Raw genomic sequence first — 24,985 nt, forward strand, 5'->3', positions numbered from 1 at the left:
TCATAACAGACTATATCGTGAGACACACAGATGTGCCTCTCACCAGGCTAGACAAGGAAAAAGTCATGGTAAGTTGCTTGTCAGGTGCTAGAGTCCATCATATCACTCACGCACTCAAGTCTCTCAACAACAGGTACTGTTATGACTCTGTCATAGTCCATGTTGGCGTGAATGACATGAGACGTACATCATGTATGAAGAGAGACATGATTGAGCTCTCTGAATATGTGTCCCAGGCGGGTATGTCCCTAGCCTTACGCAGCATTCTACTGTCACCCAGAATGATGCCTCAATACCAACAGGAAATGATTGACTTTAACAAGGGGTTTAGTTTCTGGTGCCATTCCAAGGGAATCCAGCACCTGCCAGCCTGGGAGGACATGATTAACAGACAATGATGCTTTGCCAGAGATGGCCTTCATCTGTCTCCCTTGGGCTTCAGGCTTCTGGCAAAGGCTCTTGCCTCCCCATAGTGCCATTTTTAGGCAAAGTCACGAGGACAAAATTACCAACATAAAAATTCTTCTAAACAAAATTTAAAGGTCATCCTGCTAAATACTAAGAATCTTGACATGAAACTGCACTCATTGCAAGCATTCCTCACCCTGGAAGACGCTGACATGTGTGCAGTCCCTGAAATCTGGTTCAAAGCTGCGGAGAGCACCCAGCCTTACCAGGTTACTTGTTCTACCATACTTTCAGACCCCAAATGGAGGGCTAGAAAGCCAAAGAAGGTGAAGTTTCAATATTTATCAAAGGCATACACACCTCCAGGCTGGTCAAACAGTATGACCCACAGGAGACACTCCAGGTGCAGTTTGCTGTTGGCAAAGCTTCTGTTCAGGTCATACAGACCCCCAACCATGACTCAGGAGGCCCACTCCACCTATCTTGGATGTACTTGAAGCCATCAAGATTCAGCCTTCTACACTGATCCTGAGTGACTTTAACTACCCAGTCATAGAGTGGTAGACCTATTCTAGCTCAAGTGAGAACACAAGAGATTCCTCGACTTCATCAGTGCCAGTGCATTGGATCCACTGGTCGACATCCCCACAAAAGGTGAAAATATCCTGGACCCGGTACTAACCAACATGAGTAGCCACTGTAGCACCCCTACACTGTCATCCTCCTTGGTAAGATCCGACCATAAAGCAATCACTTTCAAAGTCACCATCTCCCCTGACCCCACCCCTTGCCAGGTTCGAACAAAAAAAACGTTTCCAAAGCTGACTACAACCGCCTGAGAGCAGGTATAAGCAGCTTCACAGCCAAGATCCCTTCAGCTGGAACAAGCACTAATGTCCAAGCCTACTCCAAAAAATGATATGAGCACCTATATAGCTGCATGGACTCAGCAATACCTGACAGGACCAAGTCATCTTCCTCAAGGAAGAATAAACCTATCTGGTGGCCAGTAGCAATAAACAGACTCTATAATAAAAGGAAAAAAAATTGCTGTCCAGGACCAAGAAAGAGCAGGTGCCAAGTTGGAAGCAATCTCCACTTTGTCTGAACAAGCAAATAAGGTCACTGGTGAAATCCTCTAAGGCTAACTTTGAGTCAAAGTTGGCCACATCCAGTAAGCACAGTCACAAAGCCTTCTTCGCATACGTCCACAATCTCAAAGGTAACTCCCAAATCTGCTCTGAAGTGGTGGTCAAGAATACCACATACACAAATGCCACAGATATAGACAACCTCTGGCAGACAAGTTCATTGAAAACTTCACCCCCCCATTCCCCCATCAGTAAACCAGGACATCCCCAGCACTAGCCCCCCTCCCCTCATCACCAGGGGGCAGGTCATTAATGCCCTCTCAAATGAAAAAAATACAGCCTCCATGTGAACTGATAACATCCCTGACTGTGTCCTATATGAACTCAAGAAATTGCACTCAGCACCACTAGGCACCCTATTAAACCAAAGCCTGAGCACTGGCTTCATCCCATTAGAAGGGAGGACAGCCACTGTCATCCCTGTCCACAAAGGTGGAGCATCCAGCGACCCAGGCAATTATACGCCCATCAGCTTAACTAGCCTGATCTGCAAGGTCAGTACGCATTATGATGAACCTTATAAACAAGGACATCGACAACCTCCAAACGCTTGATCCCACACAGTCTGGTTTTGTTAAAGGGAGATCACACCTGTTAAACTTGGTCGCCTTCTTCAAAACAGTCACCAAAGCCATGGATGAGGGGAAGACTGTGCACACTGCTTACCATGACCTAAACAAAGCCTTCGACACTGTTCCCCACAAGGGCATAACAGGTAAACTCTCCCAGCTAGGCATCAACCCGTATGTTACCAGATGGTTAGTTAACTGGCTCACTGATAGAACCCACTCAGTCAAAATAGGGGAAGCCACCTCTAGTAGTAGACCCCTAACAAACGGCATACCCCAAGGATTGGTTTTGGGGGCCTCTACTGTTTGGATTATACTTGTCTGAGGTGCAGGCCAAAACCAGTGATCTGTGGCTAACCAAGTTTACAGATGACTGGAAGACAGGCACTGTCATAAGTTCCCCTAATGATGTGAACATCCTTCAAGGGGGTTTTACCCAAACTAATGACTGGTGCCAGAAGAATGGCCTCAAACCGAATGCCAAGAAATGCATCATTATCCCCTTTGGGGAAAATGGTGTCTCCACTAATTGTCACATTAATAACAATGTACTACATGACAATCAGTCATGAGGGACTTGGGCACCCAGGTTGATAGCAACCTGACTTTTGACCACCACGTTGCCTCTGTTGCACGGATGGCTTACTACATGGCCCACCTCATAAGTAAGGGTGTTTCATCCAGGAACAAGGAGGTCATAGCATCCCTGTACTCCTCCCTTAACAGAGCCATTATCAGGTACAATGCCCCCTTGCCAAGCACATGCAGCAGTTGGAGATACCACAGAGGTTCCTGACCAGGAAAATCCAGGGTCTCAAACACCTATCCTATATGGTTTACTATCAAAATATTGAAATTCATATGGTCTAACATTCATTTGATCAACACATATGGTTGACACATGAATATTAAGTAGTTCATTTGGTCGACAGAAAGCGCATGCAAATTACCTGTCGACATTATGTTGACAACAGGCAAGGATTTACCTTTGTTAGCACTGTTGTACGATCTCGGAGTTGTAATAAATAAGTAGCAGGCGGTGCAGGCGAGACACAGCCCCCCTGCAAAAACACTAGTGTTAGTTTGCAGGTGTTTGTCAACCATTTAAACTTTGAAATTTTTATTTTCGGTATTTTTAACATCCGATGTAATGATGTCGATGTTATGATCGTCGACCATAAGAATTTCAATATTTTGATAGTAAACCATCCTATACAGCTAGGCTAAAAGTCCTGTCCCTGTATTCAGTCTTATACAGACTGCTCTGAGGTGACCTGTGTCTGGCATACAAGGCCGTCTCAGACTCCGCCATGATGGAGTTGATGCATATCCGTAAGTCAAACTCCACTCATTTAACCCGCAGGCAAGGCCTTAACCTGGTCTGTGACATTAGTAGAACTTATTGGCAGGATAGCTTTGTGTCCCACTGACACCCCATCTGTGGAATAGACTCCCTGTCCATGTCAAGCAGAGTACCTCACTAGCCCTCCTTAAGAGGAACCTGGATGACTTGATGGGAAACAGAAAATATACCCCCTGGGATCCTGCCTGTGTTCTTGCTGGACAGGGAAAACAGGTGCTGACTTTGTGGAGACATGGGGGAAATTCTTGGCAAAGCTTATAAGAGCTTTTTCATTTTTATTAGTGGATCCTGAATGATTAAGTATTGTATTACTTTAAGAATGAATGTGGGAATGTCATATGATGAATTAAGTATTAATAAATGAATGAAAATTTGTAGTAGAATGTATCTGATGAAGTTTTAAAGCATTTAAAATGAAAGCGCTTATACTCTGTGGATTAATATACAGAGTGGTGTACGGCCTTTCTTTTCCCAGTACTTTTGTGGATTTTTGGAGTTTGTATCAGTCTACCTGTGTTTTTGTATTAGCGTAGTATCGTCCTAAAAACCTGTAATACCTAAAAAAGGGTAAAGACCCATCAGATCCAGCTCATTTCAGTACTAAACCATGATTCTAAAGAATTTATTCCTATAATGGCTAAAAGAATGGCAAAAGTGATGCCAAAATTGATAAATCTGGATCAATGTGGTTTGGGTTTCTGGAGGGGAGGGAAACATTTGACAACATTAACAGAACATTGATGATCCAGACGGAAGCAGAATGTAAGAAAACACCACTGTTGTTGGTGGATCTTGATGCAGAGAAAGCATTTGACAGAGCAAGGTGGGACTTTATGAGCAGGGCATTGGAAGCATTTGCTTTCCCTGATAAAATTATAAAGTTAATTAGGTGGATATATGATGGATCAGAGGTGAAAAGTAAAGTTGGTGCGTTCTCTCTGATAATTTCTGCTTGAGCAGAGGAACCGGGCAGGGGTGTCCTCTTTCCTTTTTGTTATTTGCATTATGTTTATAACCACTGGCAAAGAAAATAAGGGACTCAGAAATTCAAGGATATAATTGGTATGGAAGTCAAGAAAAGTTGACTCTGTTTGCAGATGATATTATTTTATACCTGATAAAACCACAAAAGGACATCTCAGTCTTGTGGAACATTGTGACACAGTTTCAAATCTTTTCAGGATACAAAATGAATGACGCTAAAACAAAGGCAATAACGGTAAATTACGTACTCACACACAAATTGGTTCAGCAATATCAATATTTTGGGGACATGATAAAATTAAGTATTTAGGAGTATGGATTAAAATGATTCTGGTGTGACAGCTAAGGATATGTGGGAAGAGATTGAACAAAAGATAACAAAAACTGAGAAATTGGAAGCTCTGTTATATGGATATGTATAATAAGATGTAAGCAGTTAAAATGTTTTTAGTTCCTTTAGTCTTATACTCAGGGAAGGCATATTTTTATAAACCAGAGGAGAAGTTGTAGACAGCAATTAATAAAGAGCTTAAGGATTTTATCTGGGGGGGAAGGATAGGAAGAATCGAGTGGGATTATTCCAATAGAACAGGGTGGATTGGGATTACCCGATTTGAATGGAGTGTTTCAGAGCAACAAAGCAAGCTTTCCCCCGCAACTTCAACACATTCATATATGCATAGTTACAGAAACATGATTTCAAAGCAATGAAAGCACTCCCTCTATTCCTAGGTATAATGTCTATCATGTCTTCAGACTGATTGGCAATTGTGGAGGAACATCAGTATTTGTCAAGGATCTCATCATCTCACAATGAATTCATTGGGACACTACATGTGAACTACTAGGTTCATAGGTTGGTACTAGTCTATCGGCCCTAGGGCCTATACAAGCCTAGCCATAACAATTCCCTGGCTATTTCTTCCCACACTATTTACTTCCCTGGATCCCTGTCTAGCAGGGCGACTGACATGATCCCTGGGGTGAATTTCCTTTCTCCCATCCAATCGTCAAGGTTCCTTTTGAGGAGGGCCAAAGAGGCACTCTGCTTGACATGTATGGGCAATCTATTCCAGAGTCTGGGGAGTCTCTGGGTCAGGAACCTATCCCTCCAGCATGTTTTGTTTATTGTGATGACAAGGTTTAGATCCCTGGAGCGTGTGGTAATGTGGGATTGGGATTTCTTTACGTGTAGCATGTCCAAAAGCTCTGGGTTTGACATGGCCTTCTATGTTAAGCAGAGATCACCTCTGTGTAGACAATATGTGACAGAGTATAGCTGGAGTTTTTTTAAGGCGGTCATCGTAGGGTGCAAATTAACCTAAACAAAACTAGTTAATACTTCAGCTGTAGAACACCTTTTCAATGTAGAAATTGCCTCTTGTTTACTGACAACCAGGTAATTCTTAAACAAACTGATAAGGTATGTAAGAAATGTAGGTACACAATGTCACTGGAGGCAAACCTATCATGTAAAAGCACTCCTAATATGAATAAGGTTGTCAGTAGTACACATGCTGTTCCCATCACACACAATTCAAAGTGAACACATAGACCCATATATGTTGAGGCACGTGACCTTCCTAAACCCCAAAGACCTCCCAGATTAAGTACCATAACAAATACCCTCAGCAGCCTCAAATACAGTCTTGCAAAGCAATACCCACATCAACGCATACAGCAACATCTAAAGGAGCCTTTGCGTCTAAGCTCATAAGGCAAGCCACCACACAAGCCAACATTCTGGTCATTGGAGACTGCATTCTGAGACACACTGGTGTCTCTCTCACCAAGCTGAGTAAGGAGAAACTCATGGTCATTTGCTCAAGAGGGGCCAGAATCTGCCACATTATGCAGGCTCTTGGGTCACTGGACCAGAAGTACACTGGACTCAGTCATAGTCCATGTGGGTGTAAATGACCCGAGACGTGCCTTCTTAGTCAATACAAAGAGAGGCATTATAGAGCTGTTGGAATATGTTCCAAGCTGGTATGAACCTAGCACTGAGCAGCATTTTACCTTCTCCAAGAATGGTGCCACAATGCAAACAGAAGATGACTGACTTTAATAGTTGACTTAGTTTCAGGTCTTATTCTAAGAGGGTGCAATATTTTTTCAGAATGGAAGGAGGTGGTCAACATACCTCGCTGCTTTGCCAGGAATGGTCTGCACCTCTCCCCTTTAGGCTTTTGAATGCTTGCTTAAAACATTGTCGTCCCCCATAAGGCCTTTTTTAGGCAATGCCAAAATGAAAGTACTTCTAACATAGCAAGTCAAAATCAAGAAAATCTAAAGGTGTTACTGCTCAGTGCTTGGAATCTAAACAAGAAACTCCACTCCCTACAAGCTCTTCTCACCCTAGAGAAATCTTGGCAAAAATTTGGAAGTGTAGCAGCCAGTAGGATAAAAGCACGCTCATCAAACTACACAAACAACTTAGGAGAAAGATACTCTATAAAAGCCCCTTTTAAGGTAAATTTGGCCTCCCAGGCAAAGGGCAATCAGAAGGCATTCTTTAGCTGTGTCTGCAACATCAAAAGCAAAATGCAATTGTGTGCAAGCTCATTGTTAATGGAGCCACCTATACTGAGCCAGAAGATATAGCAAACTTACTGGCAGAGAAATTTTGCTCTAACTTTACTCGTCTCCCACTCAACATCCCTTCAGGAAATGCTATCAAATATCACTCCCCTATTGCTAAAGCTGCTACCTTTGCCTCTGATTCTACTCCCACTTAAATGGTTGTACTGATAAGGCAGCCCCTATCTGCAACAAATGTGAGAAGTTTAAAAACAAACCTCTGTAGTGGAGTGCCCATATGAATAAATTATATGACAAGAGAAAGAAACTGCTTAATGTTTATAAGCAGTCTCATTTTACTTGCCTTAAGATCACACACAAGAAAACTAATGAAGACCATAATGGAACCATTAGGAAGCTGAAAGATGAGTACGGACTTAAAGTAACCACCACTAAAACCAAAAATAACTGCAAATCTTTCTTTAACCATATCAGGAAGTTAAGCACTAACACCCAACAGTGTTCCAAGCTAGTGCACAGTAGTACGATACTCTCTAGCCCAAAAGAAATAGCTAATAACTTTGCTAACAAATTTAGTGCAAATTTTACTCCACCCACAGTTATAGCTATCACATAGGTTTCTCAATCCCAACCACCCCTTTAATTACTATGGAACAAATTCTCTCAGCCCCTTCAAAAACTTCATCCTTGGGCCCTGACAACATACCAGGTTTCCTGATTATCATGCCAAATATGGCCTTTTTTAACCCCTACTTAGCCTCCTTAATCTAAGCGTCTCCACTGTTGACATTCCTGAATCTTGAAAATGGCTATTGTGATGCTGTTACACAATAGTTTCCCAGCCTCAGGCTCTGGTAACCACAGACCCATTAGTCTCACTGGCCTTGTGTGTAAAGCTATTGAATGCATTATTTTGGGCTTCATTAATGTGGACATTGTGAGTCTCTCAACCCTGGACCCTCATCAGTTTGGTTTTATCAAAATAAGGCCCTGCCTGTTTATCCTTATTAATTCCTTTGAAAATGTAACTGAAGCAGTGGATAGTGGTTATGCAGTGCATACAGCATATCTAGGCCTGGCTAAGGCCTGTGTCACTATTCCCCATGCAACCATTATTGATAGAATTGTAAATCTGAATATGAATCTTTATATTGAGTGATGGATAGTTAACCATGTGGTAAGAGTTGGAGGGGCCCCGTCTGAAAGCAAAACATTTACCAGTGGTGTACCACAGGTCTTAGTTTTGGCCACTCTCCTATTTGGAAAATATTTGACAAGGCGTACAGGCCAGAGCTCCTGGGTTAGGGTTAACTAAGTTTGAAGATGACTGTAAATTGGGTGTTTTTTGATCTTCAGTTGACTCAAAATTATTCATACTTGACTTTGACCATGCTAACAATTGGTACAAGGACAATGGTCTCAAATTAAATGTAAAAAAAATATAACAGTTCATTTTGGTAAACAAAACAGTTTCACTTACAATACAGGAGATGCACCCTGCCAATCGGATTGTTATAGGAGATCTGGGTACTCTTGTTGATAATTCCTTATCATTTGACCGTCCTGCCATTTTCTTTATACCTCTTCCTTTTTCTACTGTTACTGTCTAACCCTTTGGAAATAATAACTGTCTGGAGTAAACTAGAATAACCAAGGATTTAAATGTATTCTTATAATGTCTTGGGGTTGCCCTAGATATTCATATTGTAAAAAGATCTGTAGGTGTATATGTATTATTGTAGTGTGTCACAGTCTTCCCATAATTTAAACTGTAATGCCTTTCTTGTTTATTATAAACATTTTTTATGTGGTGGTGGTTGTTTATATGTGGAGCTTTTCTCCCCTGGCCTCTACTGAAAATGGAAATATATCCAGCTGGACAAATGTAAAATTAAATAAATAAATAAATCAATCAATCTCTCCACAGCAGTTTGGGAAAGCCTTTTATCTGGCGCGTTTGATTTCAAAAGGCATCTCCATTAGATCCAAAGACGTCTTAATTCCCCTTCAGTCATATATTATCAGACCCATTGTTAAATATAATGCACCTTTTGGCATGTATTTATCTAAACTTGTCACATAACTTGAGAAACTTCACAGATTTATAATGAAAATGATCAGTGGCCTCAAAAATCTTATTTATCAGAAGAGACTGGCAGCCCTTTCTCTGCACTCAGTCTCTTGCTGCCTTCTCTGTGGAGATCTTTGTCTAGACTATTGTGCCATGGAAGATCCAATCTTTTTTGATCTCCTATTCCTCCACAGAACTAATGTCACATCACATATTCACTTAAAGGAACTAAATCTTCATCAGCAGATAAACAAGACACATTAGTTTGATAGATTCATATGCTAATGTATCCCCACCTTGGGAACAAACTTCCACTACATGTCAGGCAGAGCAGCACCCTTGCCACCTTCAAGGTAAACCTAAATAATTGGATGGGCAGCCCAGTCTGTCTTGCCTTGTTTTGTCCTCCTTGAGGGTAGAGGGAAATTTTGAATACTTTTTTTAGGCTTGAAATGGTCTGCAAACTGGTTGCCTAGTATTTACATATGAACCCTCCATCTGGGGCAGGAGTGCAATGGGGAAGTGTGACATAATCCCACCTCTGCAGAAGTTCAGCCAGTGACCCCCCTTTCTGCAATGCACTCTCTTTGTCTTCAGCCTCCACTAGGGATTGAATGTGGGGAGCACCCTTGTGACCACCTTCCCCCTAGGTTGAACATGCCATCTTTTCCTGTCAGCACCTCAGATGCCTGGGACACTACTCAAACCCAGGTCACCTGTGACCTGTGCCATAGTCAGATTTACCCATCTGTGCCATGGCACTGGCAATAGGTTTATTATTTGTGTTTGTAAGCTAGACAGAGTTAAGAGGCATAAGTGACACTTTTCAGGAATAACCCAGGAGCTTTATCTGGTTAATTGACTTCCTCGAGGTGACACAGTAAGCAAATGGATATTGAGGGAATCAAACCCAGAGCTACAGGATGAAGCCTGCTGGTAACTCATAGTCTAGCACTTCAGTATAGAGGATTAAGACTAAGGTTCTATACTGGACAGGTCCTGTTTATGTCTATGCGAGACACTATGCTGGAGCCTCTGAGTGAGATGAGTTTGGTTTCTAGTAACATTGTAACTACACTAGTTATTACAGACTGGTTTCTAGTAACATTGTAGCTACACTAGTTATTACAGACTGGTTTCTAGTAACATTGTAACTACACTAGTTATTACAGACTGGTGTCTAGTAACATTGTAACTACACTAGTTATTACTGACTGGTGTCTAGTAACATTGTAACTACACTAGTTATTACAGACTGGTTTCTAGTAACATTGTAACTGCACTAGTTATTACAGACTGGTTTCTAGTAACATTGTAACTACACTAGTTATTCCAAACTGGTGTCTAGTAACATTGTAACTACACTAGTTATTACAGATTGGTTTCTAGTAACATTGTAACTACACTAATTATTACAGACTGGTTTCTAGTAACATTGTAACTACAGTAGTTGTTACAGACTCGTTTCTTGTAACTACACGAGTTATTACAGACAGGGAGTTGGGGGGGTGCGTGTGAGGACAGGACAACTCATCATGATCCATCTGCCAGAAACTGCAGTCCATTAAAAACTCATTACATCTGAGTGACGTCTCCATGTACATCTGCAGTTAACTCCCACTGACATCTCTACTCATCAAATAATGCTTGCTCATTTTTGCATCAATAATTCCAAAACCATGCAATGTACAAGGTTTTAAAATATTTCTTCTTAAACCTTGCACAATGGCAACTTCAACTGCATTAATATTTGACCTCTGCTAGTGCTAGAAACAAGATATCAACTGTTATTTTATGATATCAGTTTATATAGATATAATGTTCACATTTTTCTAAATATCTCAACAACCAAGTAACACAGACAGAACTCCTTAGCCTCATGTGAAAGCTGTCAGCTAAGTGAATAAAATGCTGCCGATAGTATGTGTGTAGCCTGAGTGGTTGCTGAGATACTGCAGTTGTTTACAAAATATTACAAATGTAATAGTTACTGTGTTTACCATGACTTATAAAATTCAGTTTAAGACCTAGAATCTAAAGAATACTACCACTAAAAGTAGTTTGTGCTGAAGAGTTTTCCATTTATACTTCCCTGTGGTTCCAGAGATATGAACATTTGTTTGAAATGTGAGGACGTAATTTGATTCCATCAAAAGGTTTAGGCTCCGCCCATTGGAAGTTACAGTGCAAACTTCCTGTGCTCCATTGGAGTGAATGAGCTTGCCTTTTACTTTGTGGTATAGAGAGATAAAGGCCTGACTTTGGCCCAGGTGATCCAGATTCTGTTAGTTGCGTGGCATTTGAGGAGTGGAAGGAGACGGATGGGCATGCCTGTCCTGGGAGAAGAGCACACACCTCGAGGCTCCTCATGTTTGATCCCTGTCCTGGGAGAAGGGCAGACACCTGGAGGCTCCTCATGTTTGATCCCTGTCCTGGGAGAAGGGCATACACCTGGAGGCTCCTCATGTTCGATCCCTGTCCTGAGAGAAGGGCACACACCTTGAGCCTCTTCATGTTCGATCCCTGTCCTGGAAGAAGGGCACACACATTGAGCCTCTTCATGTTCGATCCCTGTCCTGAGAGAAGGGCACACACCTGGAGGCTCTTCATGTTCGATCCCTGTCCTGAGAGAAGGGCACACACCTTGAGCCTCTTCATGTTCGATCCCTTTCCTGGGAGAAGGGCACACACCTGGAGGCTCTTCATGTTCGATCCCTGTCCTGGGAGAAGGGCACACACCTGGAGGCTCTTCATGTTTGATCCCTGTCCTGGGAGAAGGGCAGACACCTGGAGGCTCTTCATGTTCGATCCCTGTCCTGGGAGAAGGGCACACACCTGGAGGCTCTTCATGTTCGATCCCTGTCCTGGGAGAAGGGCACACACCTGGAGGCTCCTCATGTTCGATCCCTGTCTTGGGAGAAGGGCACACACCTGGAGGCTCTTCATGTTCGATCCCTGTCCTGGGAGAAGGGCACACACCTTGAGCCTCTTCATGTTCGATCCCTGTCCTGGGAGAAGGGCACACACCTGGGGGCTCTTCATGTTCGATCCCTGTCCTGGGAGAAGGGCACACACCTTGAGCCTCTTCATGTTCGATCCTTGTCCTGGGAGAAGGGCACACACCTGGAGGCTCTTCATGTTTGATCCCTGTCCTGGGAGAAGGGCAGACACCTGGAGCCTCTTCATGTTCGATCCCTGTCCTGAGAGAAGGGCACACACCTGGAGGCTCTTCATGTTCGATCCCTGTCCTGGGAGAAGGGCACACACCTGGAGGCTCTTCATGTTCGATCCCTGTCCTGGGAGAAGGGCACACACCTTGAGGCTCTTCATGTTCGATCCCTGTCCTGGGAGAAGGGCACACACCCGGATGCTCCTCATGTTAGTTCCTTATACGGGGAAAAAGGCATGCACCTGGATGCTTCTCATGTTCAATCCCTGTCCCAGGAGAAGGGCATGCACCTTTTGAGGCTCCTTATATTCGATCCCTGTCCCGGGAGAAGGGCACACACCTGGATGCTCCTCATGGTAAATCCCTGGTGGAGACTGGAGACATGTAAGGGGGCATTGTTCTTACTGGGAATAAGTGAGGAACATTGTCTGAGTTGCCACTGAGGTGGGCAATATGTCACACATCCCCACTGCCTGTCCATCCATTGGATGTGCACAGATGTGCAAAGCAAGTCTAATCAGAGAAGTTATGGCTCAAATTAAAAAAATACCCCTTGGCTGATCTCCTCACTGGTTCGGAGCATGGACGGGAGAAAGTCCAGGGGTGGAGCAGGAGAGCATTGTGGATAATGAGAGGCACTGGTGGTAGCCAATGGCTAGGTGAAGGAGTCTTTAAAAAAAAAGTAGTTTGAAAGACTAGTAATTGAAACCAGCAAGATGCTGAGATGGTTGTGTAGGGGAGTGGACTCATGAAAGGTGGTGTTCACCCTCCCTTCCTACAAGGCATTTGTAATGCTAGATGCTGAATACTGTGTCATTTCTGACGGGACTTGCAAACAAGGGGAGGTAATGATGGCAGAATGTAGAAAGCTGAGCCTCCAAAGTGATGATAATTACAATTCAGTGCCTACCATCCTTAACTATTCTGCATGCTTGACATGTACACAATGGAAGAAAGTAAAAGAAAAGGAGGTATAGGCTATGGGCACACAATGCCATTAGGGGCCAGTGGGTGGTGTGCAGCTGGAGGTGAGAGGAAATGACAGCAATTAGAGGTATGAAGAGACATACCTGGCATCTAAAGCTACAAGATCCGGAGCAGGTTTAAGAAAGTATTTTATGTAGATCACCTGGACAGTTCAAGGATGCCTGAGTCAAATAAAAGAGAAAAATAAGAAGGGTAAAGGCATGGGGTAAAGGCATGGGGTATCTCTGTAAGGGATAGGGACACAGTTGGATGGCCTTGGTAAACAGTGGGGCTTTTGTCAACATCTTAATCTAGTGTCTTGGTGTACATTTCTGGAGCACTGATATACTCAGACTAAAGGAGGCTACAGGAAGCAGTGTTGATGCAGAAACCTACACTAATGATATGCACAGACTAAAATGGGAGTATGGGAAGTGAGGTTATTGTGGAATACTGGAGCAGAGACATAGACAGATATAAGGGGTTGTGTGCAAATGACATTAATATAGGAACTTGGGGCAGCAATCCAGGCATCCTTAAGGGAGGTCTGAGTAGAGTTTCATAACAAAAACATGGGAAACTGACTTGTAGCAATTAACAGGCCGTGACACTGGTTCATTAAACTGGACTCTGCTTTACTATGAGGAAGTCACCGACCCATTTTTCAGAGTATTGAAAGTGCAGTTACTGGTGAAGTCTGGGTCAGAGACTTCCAGAGGCTGAAACAGGGTGTGGCTATGGCAGAGGTGTGGACATTAATTTCAGTTTCCTGTCTGCAGCACTGACAATCAGACGGATAGAGGGCTGGGTGGTAGGAAGGAGGGACATAAAATGCTAATGTGTTGTTCACCTTGCCTTGGGGGACACGGGACCACCATACCGTGTTAGCACAGGATGCAAGGATAAATCTGTTTATTCTGACAGAGTTGCAGTCATGTAATCTCTATAAAATAAGCCTCGATATTGTACAATAGCTTGTTGACATTGTAAAATAACTTGTTAATTTCATGATGAAGTATTTCAGATTTATTTTTCCATGAAAAGAGATTAAAAGATCAAGTAAACAAATTTCATGTATTTCTAGGTGCCAGAAAGCTTTGAAGATGTTGCTGTTAAATTTTCAAGAGAGGAGTGGAAGATGCTGAGTAAACAGCAGAAACAGCTGCACAAGGAGGTGATGGTACAGAACTACGAGAACATGGTTTCTGTAGGTAAGCGGGATGGTTTTTGAAGTGCCACTTTCATCAGAGAAGTATGATTACATCATAACTCCAAAAACAGTGTTGTGCTGAGAAAGATTAAGAAGATTCAGCTGTAGTAATGTTGTCCCTTTTTGAACATGACAGCCCTAAGAAGTACTTAAGCACACCTGTGTTCCTCCATTTATTTACTTAGCATTTAAGTTGACAAAACCCGTTAGGCACAGCTGTGATTTTGCATGGTTCACCTTATGAGTTTTAGTCCGGTTAAATGACACATTAATTCATGCAGTATGCATGAAATGGTTGCTGGAATTAAACTTGGGTCTGTCTGACATAGGTTATTAGATTAAGGGACTCTGGCTAACAAAGTTCGCAGATGACTGCAAACTGGGAGCCATTATTTAATACCCAAATGATGTGGATAGTCTACAAAAGTACCTTACAGAAACAGATGCTTGGTGCCAGAGCCATGGGCTCAAGCTCAATGCCAAGAAATGTATAGTTATCCCCTTTAGGAAAAAACAGAAAACATGTACCCGTGAATTACCACACAGGTGGCAGTACACTAAACACTGAAAGTGTGATAAGAGACTTAGTAACACAGGTGGACAGTGGTCTCACCTTCGATAACCACATTGCCACAACAGTCAGGAAATCCTTCTATGTGGCACACCTCATCAGTAAGGGCTTTTCATCCAGAAAAAAGGAGGTCATTGTCCCACTGTACTCATCCCTCATTAGACCCATTATAGTATACAACGCCCCATTTGGTATGTACCTCTCAAGACATCTGCAACAACTGGAAAGGCTGCAGAAATACCTCACTAAAAGAATCATAGGCTTAAAACAGATGCCCTATGCTGACCGTCTAAAAAAAACTCCACCTGTACTCTGTCACAAATAGTCTACTCAGAGGCGATCTCTGCTTAACATACAAGGCCATGTCAAACCCAGAGCTGTTGGGCATGCTACACTTAAAGAAATCCCAATCCCCCAGAGACACACACTCCAGGGATCTAAGCCTTGTCATCACAATGAACAAAACATGCTGGAGGGATAGGTTCCTGACCCAGAGACTCCCCAGACTCTGGAGTAGACTGCCCATACATGTCAAGCAGAGCACCTCTTTAGCCCTCTTCAGAAGGAACCTTGATGATTGGATGGGAGATGGGAAATTAACCCCGGGGATCACGTCAGTCGCCCTGCTAGACAGGGGTCCAGGGAAGTAAATACTGTGGGAAGAAATAGCCAGGGAATTGCTATAGCTTAGGCTTGTATAGGCCCTAGGGCTGATAGCCTAGTACCAACCTGTGAACCTATAAACTATTAAGAAAGTGCACATTCCTGACATGGTACTTCACGCTGGTCACTTCTTTGATAGCCAGCTGTGTAAGTTATCATTTTGCCAGTTCACTGAAAAGACCAATTCCTCTGTATAAGGGCGAATGTTTCTTATACTTGCAATGACCTTGCATTTTTTCCTCTTTGTTGCTTTTTCCATTGCCTTTGCCAACCATCATTCCCCTCCTGTAAGTCTTAAGCAATGTCACTCCCCATTATAGTAGCCTCTCAGAGAAAACTGAGGTACGACTGCTGAATCCTACACAAATGCACTTTATAAGCACTTACATGAGTGTATGGCTCGTGCTATCCCTAACAGAACCAAGATGCTATCCTCCAAAAAAAGGAAGCCAATCTGGTAGTCCCCTGCCATAAACAAACTCTACAACAGAAGAAAGAAACTGTTGCAAAAAAGAGTAAAATCCATGATTGGAGGAGCTCCCTGGTTAGCCTCAGTAAGAAGCTGAGATCCCTCATAAAATCCTCCAAAGCTAGTTATGAAAACAAAATCACCACTGATTTTAAAGACAACCACAAAGCATTCTATAACTATGTCAAGACTCTCAGTGTTAACACTCAGATCTGCTCTGAGTTTCAGCACAATGGCACTAAATACACAGTACCAACTGATATTGCCAAAAGGTTCAGTGCTAACTTTACCCCCCTCTCACCCCCTAAAGGGCCCATCTCTATACTGGAAGAATGCAGAGTTCCTGTAACCACGGCTGCACAGGTAAAAACCACACTCCACACTCTCCAAAGCCAAGAACACAGCATCCATGGGACCTGACAACATCCCAGGCTGCATTCTACACGAACTGCATAATGAAATGGCACCCCACCTAAGCACCATGTTCAGTCATAGCCTCACCTCAGGCTTTGTGCCCAATGAATGGCGCATAATGACAGTTATCCCACTCCACAAAGTGGAGCCATCACGGACCCCGGAATCTACTGCCCCATTAGCCTAACGAGCCTGGTCTCCAAGGCCAGGGAACGTATCATCATGGATCTTATACACAAAGACATTGGTAATCTCCAAACTCTGGACCCCACCTGGTTCGGGTTTGTAAAAGGCAAATCATTTCTCCTAAACCTGATAGACTTCTTTGAAGCAGTCACCAAAGCTGTAGACGAGGGTAAGGTGGTTCACACAGCCTATCTAGCTCTCGCCAAGGCTTTTGACACTATCCCCCACTCTGGAATTAGAGATAAACTCACTAAACTAGGTATAAATCCCTATGTCACAACATGGGTTGCCAACTGGCTCACTGACAGAACCCACACTGTGAAAGTAGCAGACTCCAAATCCGACTTCAGACCAGTGACAAGTGGAGTACCACAGGGTTCAGTCCTGGGTCCTCTCCAGTTTGGTATCTGCTTTTCTGAAGTACAGGCTAACACAGAAGGTCTTTGGCTAATGAAGTTCGCAGATGACTGCAAACTAGGAGCTATAATCGAAACTCCTAACGATGTGGACATCCTACAAAAGGGCCTCACTGAGACAGATGCCTGGTGTCAAAGCCATGGCCTCAAGCTCAATGCCAAAAAGTGCATTGTCATCCCCTTTGGTAAAAACTCTGTACCCATGAGTTACCATGTAGGTGATAGTCTACTTAACACCAAAAGTGTGATAAGACACCTTGGGACACAGGTGGACAGTAGTCTCTCCTTTGATAATCACATCACCACAGTAGTCAGGAAATCCTTCTACATGGCACACCTCATCATAAAAGGTTTCTCATCCAGGAAAAAAGAGGTCATTGTTCCCCTCTACACGTCACTCATTAGACCCATTAGTACAACACCCCTTTTGGTATGTACCTCACAAGACATCTACAACAACTGGAAAGGCCACAGAAATACCTCAAAAAGAGGATTACCGGCCTCAAACAGATGCCCTATGCAGACCGTCTCAAAAAACTCCAGCTTTACTCCGTCGCATATCGCCTACTCAGAGGTGATCTCTGCCTAACATACAAAGCTATGTCAAACCCTAAGCTGTTGGACATGCTCCACTTAAAGAAATCCCAATCCCTCCAAGCTACACACTCTAGGGACTTAACCCTTGTCACTACAATAAACAGAACATGCTGGAGGGATAGATTCCTGTCCCAGAGACTTCCCCAAACTCTGGAACAAACTACCTATCTATTTCAAACAAAGCTCCTCATTAGCACTCTTCAAGAAAAATCTTGATGATTAGATGGGAAATAGGAAATTCACCCCGGGGATCACCTCTGTGGCTCTACTCGACAGGGGCGCAGGAAAATAATTTTCTTGGGTGGCAAAAGCCAGGATACCTTCTTGGCTAGGCTTATTTAGGCCCTATGCTACCTATGAACCTATGAGGGGATTTGGAGGTGAACAGAGGGAGCTGTCATCCAGGCAAGCAGGAAGGTCATTCAGCTTCTCCATCCAAAGGGATCTTCTTCCTAGCGGCCTTGAGGGCCTGTGTTCATCCCCCTTGGGATAAAAGTATTTAACAGTCAGACTGTTACCTGTCCTCAAGCTGGAGAAGTACATGGCTGCCCCCTCCCTGGTTCTTGGTTATCTTCAGTTTATTTTTAAAAGTATTTCTTTTAATCCCTAATCCCACTTCTAAAGGCTGATGTGGGCATTAAAATTTGCGATCACATTCATCTTTTTAGGTGCTAAAGTTACCTTGTAAGTATGTATGCACACATAATTGTTTATTATACATTAAAAAAAAACATAATTAGTACATATTATAAATCACCTTGTCGATTTAACTGAAGGGCGGTCGCGGTGGTGCAGCATTTAGCATTGCTGCCTCACAGCAAGAGGTTCTCCAGTTCGATCCTTGGCTGGGGTACCGTCTGTGTGGAGTCTGCATGTCCTCCCTGTGGTTGCATGGGTTTCCTCCAGGTGCTCTGGTTTCCTCCATCCCAAAGACATGCTGTAGTTGGATTGGACACTGTAAATTGACCCTAAGCGTGAGTGCATGCATGTGTGTGCCTTCTGTGGAAGGTTGGATGCCAAGCTGACAACTCCACACCATAAAAACTCCACTGCCTATCATGAGCGGACAGGTGATCCGCTGTGGCAACCCTTAACTGGGCAAAAGCTGAAAGAAGAAGAAGAGGATAAATTGCCTTGTCGATTAACTGAAATACCTGTTATGTAACTGTTTTGTATGAAGAACCAGGTGTTTGAATTGTCTCAGTTTAAATTTACCAGTAATTATAAAGCCAAAAAGAAGTACTAAACATTTCAGATGTAAAGAAAATGATCCTAAAACACCTACTGAATCATCATTTTGCAGCAACTGTAAACATTAATCAACTTTTGAATGTAACAGTCAGCATTTATTTGTGTTGGGCTATTTCATCTGTTTCATATATTGACCTGGGCTTTGGCTGAAAAGGGTTATTTATGAGCAGTTCACCTACCTGGATTATTAGAATGAATTGACAGACACACAGACAGACAGATGATAATAAAATGACCCATAGCACTGCATAACGTACCCCTCTGAAAGGTGCCAGCATATGTGAGCTGACATTGGACATTTACCCCCCCCCCCCCACCCACTGTGGCCCGTGTAGCTCTTGGGTCTCTGTGATACCCTACTCTCTAGGTTACTGTCAGGGCATCATCATTCTGTTTAGCAAACCTGTCCTACTGACCCTGGAGTTGGCTATAACAGTAGTCAGTGTGCAGAGTGGGCAACCTCATGTATATATGTAAACTGGATGGAGAAAAGGCAATGCTCCCACACAAATAATTGAATGTAGTTTACTTATGACTTGGCAATTGGTTTTAGTGGAATTGATATGGATCCCGTTGGATCCCTCCTAACATAGGAACAGTTGGGCATCTGAGGGTTATTTTGTAAGTACTTTTAAGTTCTTACTATTGGTGTTGGCTGTGTGGCATATAAAAATGAAACCCTGACCATGGCCTAGATGACCTAGGTTCAGCTACTGGCCTGGCCATGGCAGGATCCGACTTAGGCAGAGACAGGAATGAGAGTCTTTGACTGCTGGCATCTCCGTAGATAAGGGAAAGGGGTGCATGCTTGGGGGGTGAGGTGTGGGTAAATTTGGAGTCTTGGTAGAGACTGAAGAGTTACCATACCTTGCTTTCATAAGCTGGTGATCAGGCAAGTAGATAATATTACCACATAGGTAGGGACTTCTTTGGAGGCCCAGTGTCCCCTTCTCTTCGTGGATACATTCTGAGCACATTGGTGGGAGTAGTTAAACAGGAAAAAAACTTACAGCCAAGCCAGCAGTATGATGGCCCATCTGTCCTTCAGAATGATGGCCCATCTCTCCTTCAGAATGATAACCCATCTGTCATTATTCCTTCCCTGTTCAGTGGCAGTCATCACATCTGCTGAGTCTGTTGGCTTCTTCCTGGTTGGGTGGGGGTCTCCTTTGGTGGAACAGTACCGGGGGACCACCCCACTGGTACATGAGAACCCAGGGGAGTGAAGCCACTGTCAGCAACTGGGGGAACATGAACTCAGTGACAGGCTGGCAGGAGAACATGAAACAGAAATCTTTATTATTACCAGCTGAGCTGCTAGCAACTGGTAGAGCTACTTAAATTGATAACTTACTTTAAACTTTATTAAAAAGAAATAACTCACTCTTTTTCTTTTAACTGTTTATTTATACTATCAGACAACATAAACCCAAAACTGTGTAACAGAAACTGAACTCCAGCAGGATACTGTAAGCTTTTTACCTCACTGCCTATTCAGGCAGCTACAAATCTGTTCCTGCATGCTTGGATACTGTAAGCTTTTTCCTCACTGCCTATTCAGGCAGCTACAAATATATTCCCGCATGCTTGGATACTGTAAGCTTTTTACCTCACTGCCTATTCAGGCAGCTACAAATATATTCCCGCATGCTTGGATACTGTAAGCTTTTTACCTCACTGCCTATTCAGGCAGCTACAAATATATTCCCGCATGCTTGGATACTGTAAGCTTTTTACCTCCCTGCCTATTCAGGCAGCTACAAATATATTCCCACATGCTTGGATACTGTAAGCTTTTTACCTCACTACCTATTCAGGCAGCTACAAATATGTTCCTGCATGCTTGGATACTGTAAGCTTTTTACCTCGCTGCCTATTCAGGCAGCTACAAATATATTCCCGCATGCTTGGCTAAACATGTCTTTTCTGTTAAGAGACCAGTGGGCTGCAGGTCTGACTGGTAATTGAATGCCAGTAAAGCTGTTTTTATAGTAGTTTGTTTGAAAAATACAAGTAATTTCTTGTACATATAATTATGAAAAACAACATTAACCTTTAATACTTCCGGTCATTTAGGAAGAAAAGAAAATTACTTTTAGTTATACATTAATTTATTAAGCTCTTACAGTGTGGAGATACTATAATTGATAAAAAACTCCCACATTCAGATGTTATCTAAACTTAATACATCCGGTTGTACATTAGCTTGGACACTTAATTTCAGGGATCTTGTGGTAACACAAACAATTATAGCAGAAACATTTGTGTTGTAAGAATTAAATACTCGTGTACATTTTATTTTTCAGACCCACACATGGCATGTACAAGAAAAATAAAACTTAGTAGAAAATTTAATAGAGGAATCCATTTTTATACCTGTGAAACAGCTACCAATCCCCCTTTTTAAGTCTGTTTTATGTGGGCTTGCAACATAATAATTTGTTCATTAACTTTTTGAACTGAAGTATGTGAGCACAGGAAGCCTTTAACATTAAAAAAACGAAACCACAAACAATGCAAATATTATGAAAAAATTTAATTATTTCTCTTTACCAGCCTGTCAATAAACTACCTATCCATTTAAACCAAGAATAACAATATCCAAGTAGGCATAGTGCATGAAAGAAAGGTATTAAACTGTGGGACCCAGCATTCTGCACTGACGGCCTTTTGTCTTACTGTTTTTTCGCACTTTTTAACGTCACTAGCCTGGCTGGAATAACTTGCTATACCGGTTACTATGATGAATGCTAACATCATGGTGAACTCCAAATATTTAACTGTTTTTTTCTTCACGTTTATATATTATTGCATGAAACACAATGATCCATAACCAAGTAACCAAACAAAATAACACAATAAAACTAAGCATTTTTACAGGCAATACAAACTGATAAGAGCATAGAAAAAGCTGTGACACTATAAAAGTATTCCAAAGGCTTGCAGCATCATAACGCTGAGATGTTTTTTAGTATTACGTTTTTGTATTTCATTAGTAAGCTTCTCTAGCTGATACTGATGCTGCATTTTCTAAAACCAAAAAATAAAACGGCATCAGTTGCTCTAGGCTACTGTTGGTTTAATTACTTTAGACTGATCTAGGTGCCCCACTTTATATTATCTTGATTTAGTATTCACATTTTCATTTCTAACAGTGTACACCAATGGTCCCAACTGCAAAATAACAACATGAAGGACCTTCCCAGTTACTCTTCCAGGGACCTGCATGCAAAAAAAAGTTTAATCATTACTCTTTGCTCTCTGGCTGTAACTGTACAGTAAGTTCTGGTTGTACTTCAATAAGTTCCTTTGCAACACACATGCTGATATCTGCCATTTTGTAGTTGCTGTAACCAAGCATTATGCTGTGTTACTGTAAGTTCAGGACTAGAAACTTGTGCATTGAGGTAATCTACCTGCCTGTTATCAGCTCATAAGGTGTAAAACCTGTCTTGGTACTTGGAGATGCCCTGACTCCTAACAGAATACCTGGTAAATGTTGAATCCAGTTGGCTACCTTTTCTAGACAGGATGTTTTAAAACTTTCTTTGGGAGATCTGTTCATTCTTTCTACAATTCCATTTGACTGAGGATGGTATGGCGTATGACAGTTCTGTTGGATTCCTGGCAGAGTGCCCATTTCTTTCATGACTTGATTGGTAAACTGTGAACCATTGTCTGATTCTATTATCTAAGGCCAACCCCAGTGTGAAAATACATGTGTCCACAGTGCTGACGCTGTATTTTTTTCTAGTACAGTTTTTGGTCAGTATTGCTTTGATCAATTTAGAAAATGTATCCACAACAACCAACAGGTATCTGTACTTTTCCTTGGCAGGAGGCAATGGTTCTGCATAATCTATCTGCACACTGTACCATGGTCCCTTTGATACTGGAAATGTCTGTAACTGTGTTTTTTACAGGTTGGATTTGTCTGTAAACATACCGTATGTTCTGTTATGTTTTTGCAGAACTTGATCAAACGTGGATGCCAGTACTTGTGCTTTTACTGCTGGCCATAGCTTTTTTGCTGACGTGTCCCAGAATCTGGTGACTGTATTTAACCATTTGTTTAACTAGAGAAGGTGGTACAAAGGGCAGATTATGACTACTCTGAGTCTCAAATACATAAATCTCTACTCCTGGACCTAGTGATAATATTTTACACCTACTGAGTTCATCTGCTTGACCTTGAGACTTGTGTAAAAACATTTAGCATCACCAGGTTTCTGTGTGCATATATTAATTTTACTAACCTTAACTTCTGGTTTTGGATGTAAAGGTGTTCCTGCTTTAGCTGCTTTTGGCATCACCAGGTTTCTGTGTGCGTATATTAATTTTACTGACCCTGACTTCTAGTGTGGGGTATAAAGCTGTTCCTGCTTTAGCTGCTTTTGGCATCACCAGGTTTCTGTGTGCGTATATTAATTTTACTGACCCTGACTTCTAGTGTGGGGTATAAAGCTGTTCCTGCTTTAGCTGCTTTTGGCATCCCCAGGTTTCTGTGTGCGTATATTAATTTTACTGACCTTGACTTCTAGTGTGGGGTATAAAGATGTTCCTGGTTTAGCTGCTTTTGGCATCACCAGGTTTCTGTGTGCGTATATTAATTTTACTGACCCTGACTTCTAGTGTGGGGTATAAAGCTGTTCCTGCTTTAGGCATCACCAGGTTTCTGTGTGCGTATATTAATTTTACTAACCCTGACTTCTGGTTTTGGATGTAAAGCTGTTCCTGCTTTACCTGTTTTTGGTATCACCAGGTTTCTGTGTGCGTATATTAATTTTACTGACCCTGACTTCTAGTTTTGGATGTAGAGGTGTTCCTGCTTTAGCTGCTTTTAGCATCACTAGGTTTCTGTGTGCATATATTAATTTTACTGACCCTAACTTCTGGTTTTGGATGTAAAGGTGTTCCTGCTTTAGCTGCTTTTAGCATCACCAGGTTTCTGTGTGCGCATATTAATTTTACTGACACTGACTTCTAGTGTGGGGTATAAAGATGTTCCTGGTTTAGCTGCTTATTTTGCTGCAGCATCTGTAACTGCACTTCCCTGAAAATGAGGGTTGTGTCCCACAGTCTGGTGTGCCTTAACCCAGCACACACTCCATTTGACAGGGTGCTGTTATCCCAGATCAAAAACTCTCTCAGTATTTCTGCATGCTGTATTAGCTTGTTGCCACTGTCCATGAAACCCCTTCTATTCTGTACTGCTAAATGTAGGGTAAGAGCTTTCAGTGCTTGCGAACTATCACTGGTAATATTTGCTGTGCCATCTTCTTCCTTTGTTTTCTGTAATGCATATGCATACAACACTGCCTCCAGCTTGCTCTTTTTGATGACATGTGCACAGGTAACATAACTTTGTACAACTGCGTTGTGCTCCAATCAGCAGCATGCACTGCAAAACCTGTCTTGTAACTTCCTTCATCCCAATATCTAGCTTCATCCACGTAAATAAATTTGCACTTTGTATCAAATTCTTCAGAACATGGAGACTTTGGGGCTTTTCGAATTTCATTATGACAGCTGTCGGGATTTCTGTTATTTAACAAATGCTGTGATAGATAATAGTGATCCTGTTTCCACTGTCATGTTTTTCTGTTCAGTTTCAATAAGCCATTTGGCAAATCTTGTATGGTTGATTGCTTTGTACTTTGTAGAATACAAAAGGGTCTTGACAGCATGATGTGGTGTCTGCAATATTACTGGAGCAAACTTGTGTAATTTAAGCTGACTGCTTAAGTTCTCAGTATATAGCCAATAGCGCTTGGGTACAAGGATGGTATCCCTTCCCTACTGGAGTTAACATGCCTCTAAAAAAGTGTGACTGGTCTTAATTTACTCTGAATTCCATTATGTACTCCATGGCCATTTTGCAATCCTATGTGCATAATACAGCTGAGCTAATATCAGAGTGGCATACATATTTAAGCACATTTCTTAGTTCAGTTTGTGTGTCTGGCTGTTTAGTGGCACTTACTAG

General features: G+C 42.3%; 1 protein-coding gene across 1 annotated transcript in view; it reads left to right on the plus strand.

Moving 5' to 3' along the window:
- Nucleotides 1-24,985, plus strand: part of LOC122798705 (zinc finger protein 260-like) — a 184,733-nt gene that overhangs the window by 51,698 nt on the left and 108,050 nt on the right. The window contains exon 2 of the mRNA XM_044067801.1: nt 14,307-14,433. Within this exon, the coding sequence (XP_043923736.1) occupies nt 14,307-14,433 (127 nt within the window). The remainder of the gene's footprint in view (nt 1-14,306; nt 14,434-24,985) is intronic.

Source organism: Protopterus annectens, chromosome 3.part1, assembly GCF_019279795.1.
Source record: "Protopterus annectens isolate FY-2018-M chromosome 3.part1, PAN1.0, whole genome shotgun sequence".
NCBI lineage: Eukaryota > Metazoa > Chordata > Ceratodontiformes > Protopteridae > Protopterus > Protopterus annectens.